The sequence below is a fragment of the Cyprinodon tularosa genome, unplaced genomic scaffold (genome assembly GCF_016077235.1).
Source record: "Cyprinodon tularosa strain WSP-4 unplaced genomic scaffold, ASM1607723v1 ctg63, whole genome shotgun sequence".
In the NCBI taxonomy this organism is placed as follows: Eukaryota; Metazoa; Chordata; class Actinopteri; order Cyprinodontiformes; family Cyprinodontidae; genus Cyprinodon; species Cyprinodon tularosa.
This window is the reverse complement of record NW_024039374.1, coordinates 1,053,171-1,065,796: the sequence shown is the minus strand read 5'-3', so window position 1 is coordinate 1,065,796 and position 12,626 is coordinate 1,053,171. Positions and strand designations below refer to the sequence as shown.

At 37.0% G+C, this 12,626-nt stretch overlaps 1 protein-coding gene across 4 annotated transcripts in view; it reads left to right on the top strand.

Annotated features, from left to right (window-relative positions):
- sema6a (sema domain, transmembrane domain (TM), and cytoplasmic domain, (semaphorin) 6A) overlaps nucleotides 1-12,626 on the top strand; it is a 150,286-nt gene that overhangs the window by 71,301 nt on the left and 66,359 nt on the right. For all 4 annotated transcript variants that reach the window (XM_038308115.1, XM_038308112.1, XM_038308114.1 and 1 more), the window contains exons 4-6: nucleotides 6,882-6,942; nucleotides 9,438-9,500; nucleotides 9,925-10,026. In XM_038308115.1, coding sequence (XP_038164043.1) covers nucleotides 6,882-6,942; nucleotides 9,438-9,500; nucleotides 9,925-10,026 — 226 coding nt within the window. The remainder of the gene's footprint in view (nucleotides 1-6,881; nucleotides 6,943-9,437; nucleotides 9,501-9,924; nucleotides 10,027-12,626) is intronic.

Sequence of the window (12,626 nt, the reverse complement as noted above, 5' to 3'; positions counted from 1 at the left end):
CTGGGATAGGAAGGTCTCTGTTGTTTGTTTTGCCTTGATTAGATATACAATAGCGAAACTACCCAACAACTGGATAAAAAACAAAAACACTGATTGCATATTTTAATCCTCCCCTCAAGAGAAGAGTGGTGTCTTACTGAAGCATACAGTAAGAGGTATTTGACTATAGATGAAACTAGGCAGGGCAAAGGCGTATTAGCTTTCCTTTATCAGGCTTGCATTACCAAGTGGGGGTGGGGTAAAACTGTTTCACTAGGCTTATGGAAACATAAAAATCCTCCAACCACTGGTTTCTTTTTAATTTATTTACATTTTTCTTACCAATAGTAATGGTATAAAGAAAAATGTTACTCTAACCTTTGAAGACCTTAATATAAATTGATACTGGAAAGCCATATACATTACTGGGGCCATGATTTGCTCAAGAGTCAGCAACAGTTATCTAGGAATATTTAAAGCTACATTGTGTAATAATTACAGGGATATACAGTCAGAAATGTAATATATTATACGTAACTATGTTATTTATCATCATCTATGAGCTCAGTCTCTTAACCTTAATATTTGCGTTGCCTTAGAATTCGTTATTTATAATTACATAGGAGCGGGTCTCGCAGCCATGGAGGCAGACATCTTTGCGCTACGGCAGCGCAGAGCCAACAAACTAGCGATTGCGAGATCGCCCATTACGCTCGAAAGTAACTACGGCAAGTTGAGAGAGATGAACTGAGACGGTACTGAAATCTATACCCTACACAGACTAATGAAATACTATCTGTAAAATTATCTATGTAAACAAACCTCATCACTTGAGAAGGTAGGTGATGCGGATGTCGTGGAAGACATTTTGTCCCGTAACGCTCGCCGTACTGTTGGGGGGGAGAAGCGGTGGGGGGGAGATGTTCATGTTGCTGCGGTCTGCAGTCTGGACGTTAGATGTCGCTGAAAATTACACACTGTAGCTTTAAAAAAAATATATTTTATTGTCTTATAAGTCTGAAAAAATGTATGTGTGCTCTTTCAACCGACTGATTGGCAATGATCACTGAACAAAATAATGCAACCGTTGTTTCATGTTTGCAGGGTGGGACATAAAACATTTTTGTTAAAGTAACTAAAAATTATTAAGTTAATGCCAAAAATGGTTGCATTATTTTTTTTCAGTTTCTAAAGACAGGTCGGGGATGGTCATGGTTGACTACTCTATGCCCATACAAATCTTTGGTTATTCTGCAGCTATCATCCAAAGGACTTCAATCAATAGAACTAATGTGTAATAAAAAACAGTTTAGGTTTTAAAAAGCTCATGATATACTGGAAAGGTTCCATTTCATGCTTTTCAAGCATCCTGAACCTATCAACAAGTCTCTTATTTAGAAATCCTGAAGAGTGGACTAAGGCTGTGTACAAATGTCCACCCTAAATCCCTCAATCACTAAATAGAGTGGGGACTATGTAATGGACTTTATAGTGAACTCAGTTAACTTACCGTTCAGAAAGATGATCACTACTTTTCACTCTCCAGTGGTCACGTGACTCTGCCTCTCTGCACAGTGCTTGCACTGTAAAGCTCTACATCATCACTCACTGATTTGGGAAAGGGGACGTGTTGTTTAATGCATGCATCCCCAACCTCGGTCCTCGAGGGTCGCTGTCCTGCAGGTTTTAGAGGTTTCCCTGCTTTAGCACAGCTGATTATAATGATTGCAGTAGACCAAAAGCCTGTTAATCGGCTCTCAATAAAAATCATCTGTGCTAAAGCAGGGAAACCTCTAAAACCTGCAGGACAGCGGCCCTCGAGGACCGAGGTTGGGGATGCCTAGTTTAATGGACTGGAAGGTGCAGATAATGATAGCTTTTCCTACACCCATCCTGGCTACTTATTTCTCGAGGACAGGTAGGGGCTGCAGCTCAGAAAGCAAAATTTATGAGGATTACTCAGACACATATAAATCAAGCGAAATACTACTTTGTGCATAAATGTGCAAAAAGGAATAGTATTACAACACAGTGAAACAGTTTAGGCTCTAAGGATGTGATTGTTTTATGAGTACAGTCAAAAACCACAGTATGATTAGTCCATACCTATCCTCTCTAAAAGATACAAGTATTTAAGGAGAAGTTTTTCTAGTGCCGTTCGGGTAGGTGCTGCTCCAGCACTGATTCTACACAAGTTGAATATAAATACATTTCCAACCTGAAGAAAAAAAAACCTTCTTTCTTAAATACATTCTTTCATTACTTGTGGGAAACCTTTGCTAATGCTTAGATAAAAAAAAAACACCTTTTTATTGTTTTAGGACTTGGGCTTTGGAGTGTGCTCAGCTTTATCACAGCCTCTTTGTATTTAAACCTATGGAACACATTTTTATACAGTTAAGGTTAGATCCAAATAGTTGTAAACCTTGGTAAAAGACCAGATTGTTGCTGAATTTGAGACAAGATTCTATGAAAAGAAAAATATGTTTTATTTAAAGCAGTTAGAAAAATAAATCGTCATTCCACATGAGAAATCAAGTATGAATTGACTTGTTTATTTAGTTCTTCGCAGCCGGAAAGAAAAGGCCTTGAAACACAGTCTGTTAAACGCTACTGGGTTTGTAGAGCCTGTGAAGACTCATGGCATTTAAAAACTCAAAGGCTCAAATAAAACTCACATCTTATTAAAAGAAGAACTCTGCTAAAGGAATCATACAAAGCCCATAGCTCAACATCATTTCTGACATTTTCTCTAACTAAATGAGGAGTTTCAGATTGATCGTTTAAGCAGCCACTGTCTTTTGTTTAACAGGTATTCAGATTGAAAAGATTCTAAGCAGTTATTTTGAACTTCTTTGAATAAATTGATTTCTTCTAATCATTCTTACTGCCAAATACTAAAATTACTCTGGTTCCTACATATTGTTTGAGAATCTGCAGTTTTTCTAATTTGTCAATGTATTATATGGATTATTATTTATTCTAGGATTTGTTGACTTAGAAGACAGTTTTGAGTTCAAATGGGTTTGAGTTACAAGTAATCGAATAAAGGATAAATAACATTATTAAGAATAGTTAATTTACAGATAAAAGTCACATGTCAGTATTAATATTTTATTTCAGTTTCACTTTTATTGGGTAATATAACCATATGATAGAAATTACTCAGCATTCAATAAAAAAAAGGAATAGGTGAAGAAGTCAAAAGCATACATAGCCTACAGTCCCACTGATGCATTCCTAAATGTTCCTGCACAGGTTGCACCAAAAGTAGCTCTGATTTGTGTTTGGAACAAATGTCCCGTTCAAACCCCAAATAATCTCCAACTGTTGGATATATTGATTTTGATTTGAGGTAAAAATTGAAAGTTTTTTCATTCATTTTTTTCTTTTGAATATCACCACCACCAACAGTTTGTACAACGTTCTCTTTGAAACAGTCTTGTCATAATGACCAAATATTCAGTTTGTCCCTAAAATAAAATATTTAATTAAAGCAGCTAATCTTAAGGATGCAGGTTAATCTGTTGGCTCTTTCATTTTGCTTTGCATTTAGTACTCCCTCATCAAGGAAAGCTGTGTTCAGTGTCACATTCATATTAAGGTAACTGCCAAGCTTTCCTCTCTTAGTGGTTTATGAATTATTTTGAGTATCCTAATAAATATAGTATTATCTCAGGAGGTTAGTTTAGGTCAGGTGGTTAATAGTTGAACAGGATGGTTAAACAGTTAAGTAACCAACTGAAAATAATAACAAGGCTAAAAATAGGCTTTTATAAAGGCCCTGACTTCAACCCTCAAAAAACTAAAAGTGTAAAAAGTGAGGTAAAAGCTAAGAAACCAACTGATTTCAATCATTTCTATAACTTAAGCAAAGAATAGGAGATAAATATTTGCCAAAATTATAAGATAGTTAGGAACTTTTGAACAGATATTGGTGGGGTTCTATGCAGACATTTTTAACAGGTATGTTTGATCTTGATGTTCTATAGATTAAAATCTACAGTGAATGTGAATTATCCACTTAATTCCTGTTTTTCAGTGATTTCATTCAAGTTGTTTGCATGCCAGGTTAAAAGAATTTCTAATTTATCTGAATCAATAATTTTCATTAAGACAAATAGTCTGAAGAGAGCCCAATGTTCTCTTCCCTCTTTTTGCACCAACAGGATGCATATTGTACAGCTATAATGTGGAGCATAAAGAGTTCAGGTGCAGCCTTGTAGAGGTTAGCGAGCTCAGGAGGGAGTCTGTGCAGCCATGTTGGGTAACAACAAAGGGCAGGCAGGGGAAGGGGGATGTCTCTGTGCACATGTGTGTTTATAGAGCCGGTGTTGACACAGACACAGCCGCTCTATTGTCCTCCTCAATCTTTGGTCGGGATGTTTGAGGGACGCCTCACTGCTTGGCTCCCTCTAATCTCTGCTGGAACCAAAAACCCTGCGGCTGGAGGGCCTCAGACCCTGAGGGACACTGTCAGCACTGGGACTGAGTGGCAGGGGAGGTTACTGCTGAGAAAATGTGGAGCAGTCAATTACAGATTACTCATGAGCTGTTTTAAAACTGCAGGCATTGAAATAACCCAGGGGATTACAGTAAACCCACCAAGTAATCCTTTGATTTAATAGCTTTTGATTTAGTTTTGTCTTTTTGAATACGGAATTATAATTTATAAAATAAATATATAAATGAAACTAGATGAATAACTTCCAAAATTACTTCCAAGTACTTCATAGTCCATTAAATTTAACACATTAAATAGCTTATTCCGTGTGTTTAATGTGTTTTAAAAGAGAGCTGGGGTTAGTTTTAATTAAGTAAATCAAAAAGCGAGGTTCTTATATTAGATTCTTTATAAAACCATTTATTAGATCATTTCAAGTTCATAAACATTAATAATCCAAACATTTGCACCTACATGATAACATTGTGCTGAAGTAGATAGAATAAAATACGTTTTACATTTTTGATTTTATTTCTAGGCCATCATTATTCATACTCAGAGCTCTTACTTAGAGTTACAACCCAAAAACAAATGGACATAACTAAGAAACTGTTGTTTGACTGAGAATTTGGCCTTAACTCTTGCTTTGTGCATGATAAACTGCCCGTACTTATATAGTGCTTTTTCAAGTCAGGAGACTTGACCAAAGCACTTCACATTTGCATCCGTCATTTACTCATTCACATACACACACTGATTGTGGCAAACTACATTGTAGCCACAGCTGCCCTGGGGCTCACTGACAGAAGTGAGGCTGCCGTACACTGGTGCCACCCGGCCCTCTGACCACCATCAGAAGGCAATGCGGGTGAAGAGTCTTGCCCAAGGACATAACAACAGTGAAAGCAACAACTCTCCGATTACAGGACAAACTCCTGCACCCTGCACGGCTGTACATGATGCAGTACATGATGCATTTGGCACACAAAATTCATACAGCAGCCCTTATGTAACAAAAAAACAAAAACAAAAGAAAACAAACAAAAAAACCCTGATCCAAACAAAAAAAACCTAATCCTGATCATCAGCCTTAAGGTAGTTGTAAGAGACTCTAGCTTTCTTTTACCTTGTAGTTGTCACCTTTATTTGCGTTTGCCATTTGCCTGCCAAGGTGTACAAATTTAACCATGCTTACATTGAGACATGTTTTGGCCAGAAAATATCTCTCTAGGTAAATCCAAAGTATCTGAAACTATTGGATAAATTTATTTTGTACTTAACTGTAACTGAGAATTTTAAGAATGTTTATTTTTCCTCAAGAGGAATCTCCCTGATAGAATTGGCATGTGACAGATATTGTGGCAGGTCTAAAACACCAGCTTTGAGGTGTCTGTTCTCTGTTCCTTTAATGCAAGCCTTGCCAAAGATTAATTATTCTAATGGACCCTTGCGTCTGATACCAAAGAGTAGGTTTTATCCACAAGGACATGGTAGAGAGTCCCCCCCCCCACCCAAAGCAAGAAGGCGATATAAGTAGATTCATTTCAAGGTGCCTGTTACTCCAAAGACTTTATTAGATTTAGTTAATGAGAGAGAGCAGGGCAGGCTGGCGGTCTGAGAGCAGGTTGGGGAGCTGAAACGTAATTAAACTGCGAGTCTGACGATGCTGCTGTTATACACTTTGTTATAAGAAAAAAATAATCACTCAGCAACTAATTTCTATCGAAATTAAAACAGCTACATCATTTGCCAGCCTTGTTTTTCCATTTTGTCCTTTAAGAGGAATTCTCCTTTCTTAGTTCTTCTTCTGTTCACACCACCTTTACACCTTGAACTCTCCATCTCCATGCCTGCAACCAGACGTTCCTCAGTTAGGGAGGTGTAGCCACATGTTAGTCTGTCTGAGAGCTGGTTAACCTTTTAGAGTTTTATGTCTTCCATATGCCCTGCTGGGGCTTTTATGGCTGAACTGCGTAACACAGGAGAGGCTTTTATGTTTCCAGGCCAGCACACATAGGTTTTCTCGTCTGAGCAATAATGAGTGTTAGTATAGATTTCCTGTGGCTCAAACAGCAGACTTAATTGACCTGAACAGCTCTGAGTGACTTGGCACCTCCCTTCTCAACCTTCCCTCCTCCTACACCCCCCATCAGGACCTTTTCTCTGGACAAAGACGCTTTTGTCTACAGGCCTGCGCCGCAGTGCTCTAAAGCTTTGTTGACTGTTTCTGTCTGACAGAGCAAATAGCTCTGGCCTCCTTTTGTTTATTGTAATTTTTTAAAGTTTAAACAAAGTTTATACAAAGCCCCATTTTCTGAGACTGTTTGCTGCCTGTGGCGGATAAATAAGGAAGGAAGGAAAGAAGCAGATTCGTCGTTGGTTGAATTTGTTTTGCTTATAATGACCTCTTCTGATTTCTCTCTATATATATCTCTCTTGCTTCCTCCCTCTGTTGTAGGGATCACATATACACGGTGGACACAGAGACTGCCAACGGTGATGAGATCTTTTTCAGCAAGGTGAGTGAGACATTGGACTTTTTGAGGACTGCTTGTTCTTGTCTTGCTGTGATTTGACAGTGTAACCCTAAAAACCCTCCCCGTTCTGTGTGTCTGGGCGGACACGTGGGTGTTTGCATGCTTCTTACACACCTGCTCAGGGACGGGAAACTGACGAGCTTGCCATGGTGACCCTGCTAAGACGATTATCCAATCAGTTGGTTAACAAACCGCTTGCGTCACATGCACTCATCAGTGGGACAGTGGAAGTTTAATAGGACTTTAGTAGAAGCTAAATGGAGTGGCTGACATGTGGATGAAAGTTAAAGACAAAAATATGCATCCTAGAACACAGGAAACTGACAATAATGCTCAAAAGTCAGAGCTTATGTTTTATATATAATTTTATAATTAATTATAATTATAATTTATAATTTTCTCACCATATAAAATAACGTAGGTTTGAAAATATGCCTCTGTTTTCCTGGAAACTTTTTAACACATATTCAGAAGTCTTTGTCAGTTCTGAGGGTTCACACTAGAGCAACCTGTAGTTGGAGAGCTGTTGTTTCATCCTACAAAGTTAGATGCCAAAAACTAAACCAACGTCCGGTTGCCTCCAATTTAAGCCTGTTGTCTATCAGAGGTTAGCAATAAAGGGTTTTTAGTGTGTTAAGCTCCATGGTAACCAAATATAGCTGTGTCCGATGTTAGGGGGTTTGCTTTACTTCTTCTGTTACTGGTTCGTGTTTTATATTCTGTTTGATTCAAAGATGAAAACTAAATGCAGAGCTTCTTACTCCTGTACATCCATACTGTGTTCGTACAAAGCTTCCATCTACAGGCACTCCACATTCCATGCATCCTCACTTGCAGATTTGGGTAGAGTGCAAAAAATTTTACTAACGTAAGAATAGCACAACCTTAAAAATGTGTTTACTCAAGTAAAAGTAAAAAATATTCCTCCAAGCAATTACTTAAGTAAAAGTAAAAACGTATTCTGTAGAAAGGTTACTTGAGTACTGAGTAACTGTTGGATAGTAACAACAGATTTAATGTTTATAAATTATCCTAGCAAACAGACTTTATGTGCCAGTTGTGCATTTTAAAGACTCAGATGCATAAAGAATACAAATAAGTTTCATGAATATAAAAGAACAAATTCATGATGAAATACTTTATACATTTTTTTCAACATAAAACTTAGAAAACCAATCTTTAGAACATGAACTGTATATCTATATTTTGCAATAGCTCAAATTACTCACAGAGGACAGAGTACTGAGAGATTTTACTCAAGTAGGAGTAAAAATACTTTACAAGAATATTACACAAGTAAAAGTAAGAAGTACAGCACAGTAGACCCACTCCTAAAAGTAATAAAAAAAAAAAAAAATTCCTACTCAAATAAATGTAACCAAGTAAATATAACTAATTACTACCCACCTCTGGTCCAATGATATTTTTAGATTAAGAGGTAGAAAACACATTTCCAGAGAAAATGACAAAAAAAATATTTGTCCTTTCTTTCCCTTTGTCCTCCAATATGTTGGACAGAGACTCCCATTACAGCCCATTACATAAAACACAAGTTCCGTAGAAACATTTAAAAAATACCAAAGACAATTCAATTTAACTGGAATAAAGCTGCTTTGGCTATACCAAGGTAACTTCTAACATGCTATTTGATAAAAACTTTGCAGACAGTAGACCATCAACAGACTGGATGGGAAATCAGTGAAGAAAGAACCAAAGACTGGAAAATAGGATAGAACTTTAGAAGACTTGCAAATGATTTGATCATTGTAGCAAGGATTCAAGAAGGGGATGGTTTGAAACTTTTGCACACCATAGTATTTGTTGACAGAGAGGGAATTTTTAATACCCACATGTCTCTACTAATGGATGCAAACAAAACTGAAAACAAGGGCGTTCTGTTGTTTACAACCACCCTCCATCTCCTCCACCTCTCTTCCTCTTCAATGTCAAAGCCTGGCTAGTGGGTCTTAATGAGAGCAGGCATCAGATGAAAGCACGTGGAGAAGAGTTGAAGATTGATTGATGACTGAGGGTCTTTAATCAGCGGCTGAGCTACAAACATACTTCACAACTGCGGGAGGACGCACAGCGGTCTGAACCTCTGGCTCAGCATTGGCCCTCAGGCCACACAGTGTAGGGTCGGTGTGTTAGTCTTAGTTTATGTTAGCTCATGTAGCTTTGCATTGATTAATCATCGAGTGAACTATAGGGTGTTATTTGTCCTTGGACAGAGTTAGCTCTGATATGAGCTCTGTGTTATGTTTCCACCTCTCTAGCGGAGAAATTAGATTTTCAGGGCAGAAAACAGATCATCCGTCAGTGCTCAGAATAAAGTTTGTCTCAGAGCAGTTTCCTGATGAGTGGAATCAATGATGGGGAATCTCAGATGATGATTATTGATACCCTCATACCCTCATAAAAGTCTCCTGTTCTCTGTCTCCTGTTTACATCAATCATTTCTCTTTTTCTCCCTTTAGAAAATGACCTGGAAGTCCAGACAAGCAGATGTAGACACTTGCAGAATGAAAGGAAAGCATAAGGTAACATATTCTTCAGTTTCCAAATCAGCCACATTAGACAAGTTCACATCAGATTTAATAACTCAGTCTCTCCCTGTTTTTCTCAAACATGCTCACAGACATTGACCTAAGACCCTGAAGACATATTAACAAATTTAATGGCTTATATAACATGCTCCTTTCATAATTTGTAAAGCATTTAAGTAGGAATCTTGATGTCGTTTAGCTGTATAATCATATATAAAAAGATTTGCTTAATTAAAAACAATTACACCTCCTTATGAATAATTAGTGTCTGCTGCATATGCATATTATCTTGTACCTCACAACAAAGGCATAAAAGAACAAGCTTATTGTTCTACAAGACAAATATTGCTATTAGTAGAAAAGTATAAACACAAATACATTTTCCCTGTTTTGTTCTTTTGCTCTATGCTCCCTGAAGGATGAGTGTCACAACTTCATCAAAGTCCTCCTGCAGCAAAATGAAGACACCCTATTTGTTTGTGGCACAAATGCCTTCAACCCCTCTTGTCGAACCTACAAGGTAAGGAAGCACACGTGTCTACATGGAAGCAGTTTTGCTTTCAGACATAATGCACCCACTGGGCTTTATTGTATACAGCAGAAATGAGGGTGTGGGGTACCTTTTTTTAAGCACATGTCAGAATTTTTTTTATTTGGATGAGAGTTTTGAGTGTGCACAGGTAAATGTGGACTTATGGTGTCCACATTTAGTAGTGATGTTTACTAATATCATATTTGTTTTTTTTGTGATTTATATTTCTTTGATTGTTTTATATTCCAAATGACTTTAAAGATTTGAAAAGATGGTTGCAAAGAAATCCAATTGGCTGTGCAAAGTTTGGTCATTGGTCATAATTCTAAGGGAGATTTCAGCATTAACTGCAGCATAAGTATAGGCTTCATATTTAAGATAATCAGGAACACTTAATAAAACTCCCTGTAGTTTTGATGGCAGTGATTGTGATCAGGATTTCTCAGAATTAACTTCAAACCTTGCTACTTATGGGTGTTTTGGTAAGGATTTCCCATATCATAGTTATCAAAGGCTATAAAGATGATTACATCTTCAAAGGTATATCATTGTGAAGATATGCTAATCTATCAAAATACCTGATTTGGTACTTCAAAGCAATGACAATAGAGATGGTCACCACAGGGAGTGCCTTGGACAGTGGAAAATTTTAGCGGGAGTTCATGGATTATACAATTTATAGTGGGCTACTCTATATGGGATCTTTTTTTTTTATTATTTCTGCACAATTTTGCAGTGGACAGTTGGTTTTAAAATTGTTGATCTGCAGTGTGATAAATTGAACTTAAGTGCAAAAGGAATAAAATGTTAATATTTCAATAATTGTAATGAAATCATCTTAATTAGTAAAGCCATGGTCTCCATCTTTCTCAATAGATACTAAAGTCATGAATGTTCAAATAAACAGGGCACGGGGGAAATAAAGGAGAAAATGTGTTTCCAGGCAAAGGGTATCCCAGATTGGAAATAAAACAAGATTTCCTTCACCGATGTGTTACTTTGAGAATCGTTTCTCAATAATACAGGCTGTGCTAAAGATATACAGCATATTAGAATAGAATAGAATTGAATTCAACTTTATTTTCATTACACTGTCACAAGTACAGTTTATGTATTTACATGTGCTCAGAGACTATGCATGTATTGGTATATATAAACTGTGAGTAATTGTGTAATGAATATGGAAGCTATATAAAGATTATAAATAAAAGTTAGGATATGCATTATATGTATGTTAGTGGGGTTATAATAAAGGATAAATAATGAAAGATAATAGCATATATGCAAAATATGCAGTATAAAGTTACCACGGCACATTGAGATGTATTCACACAGAGTCACGGTAAAGCAAAAAACTATTTTAACATTTAATTTTAATTGGAAAGAAAATAAAAATTACCAATACTACGGGGCATGGATTTATATTTATGTCTCTTCATCTTCCTAGCTCCCCTAAGTGCAAGCAATCTAACCTAAATATCAGTTTGATGTTGATCCAGCTACTCCATGAAGGCCTCACTAGAGAACATAGTTGAAAAACAACAGAAGACCGAGGACCACAGTACTAAAATCACATTCAATAAATATTAAAGTGATATAAACAATATCCAAGGGTATTGTATGATGTAGAAACAGTTCCAATGCAAATATGACAACATTAGAGTGAATCGCCTGTTTTATGAGCCATCAAGATCGAATATAATGAAGGATGTTTCAGCAGAGTTAATGTAAGTTAATTTAGGTTTAAATGTTGTTCCTCTGCATTCATTCAGAGTTTTTTGGGCAGCTGAGTTCATCTAAAAGCTTTCTTCCTGTCTGTGAAACATTTCAGTTTAGTTAATAAAGCATCCTTTAAAAGAAATAAAAAAAATGAGTCCCTCTTACAAAAGGGCTATGAAAAAAAACATAAAATTGCCTCAGTAGCACTGTATATTGCAATGACAAAATCAATAGCAACCAACAACATTTTCTACACGACTCCCTATTTATTTTATCACACTATGATCCCACTTCTCTCCCTGAGCTTCACCATCTAAGTTGCTGAATAGATGTTGATATAAAACGCCGTAAAGCTCCATCTGGCTGTCCAGACACGTCGACATGCTGTGAATTGCAACTATTGAGATTTGTTGTACAGCTCTACTTGATCACTTAGCTCAGTTTATTTTTCAGTACAATATTTTCACCCTAGTGTAAACCGTGAAGTTTTAATTATTTCTGTGTTATAGATTTGTGGTCCAAACATGACAGAGCAGCATATGTAAAATTGTAGACAGATCAGCAAAAGGAGACAGAGTGTACTTTTTTTTTTTGAGTCTCTGCTAAGGTTATTGTTTTCTTTGTTTAGATGCGATGTGACACTGAGATTTTATCTTTGCAGCCCGTGGGGGAACACTCTCCTGCGTTGGTTCACTAGGTCTGTTTATCAGAAAAGGAAGACGTTTCCAGTCCGTTGGTTTTGTGGTTCAGCATGCTACGAGCGAGTGTCTTTCAATTCACTGACTCCCCCTGTAAGGAGAGTGAATTTTATGTCTCTGCATTTATCAGGGGTGGTTAGCTTTTATAGTGCCTCTGGTTAGGGTTTCCAG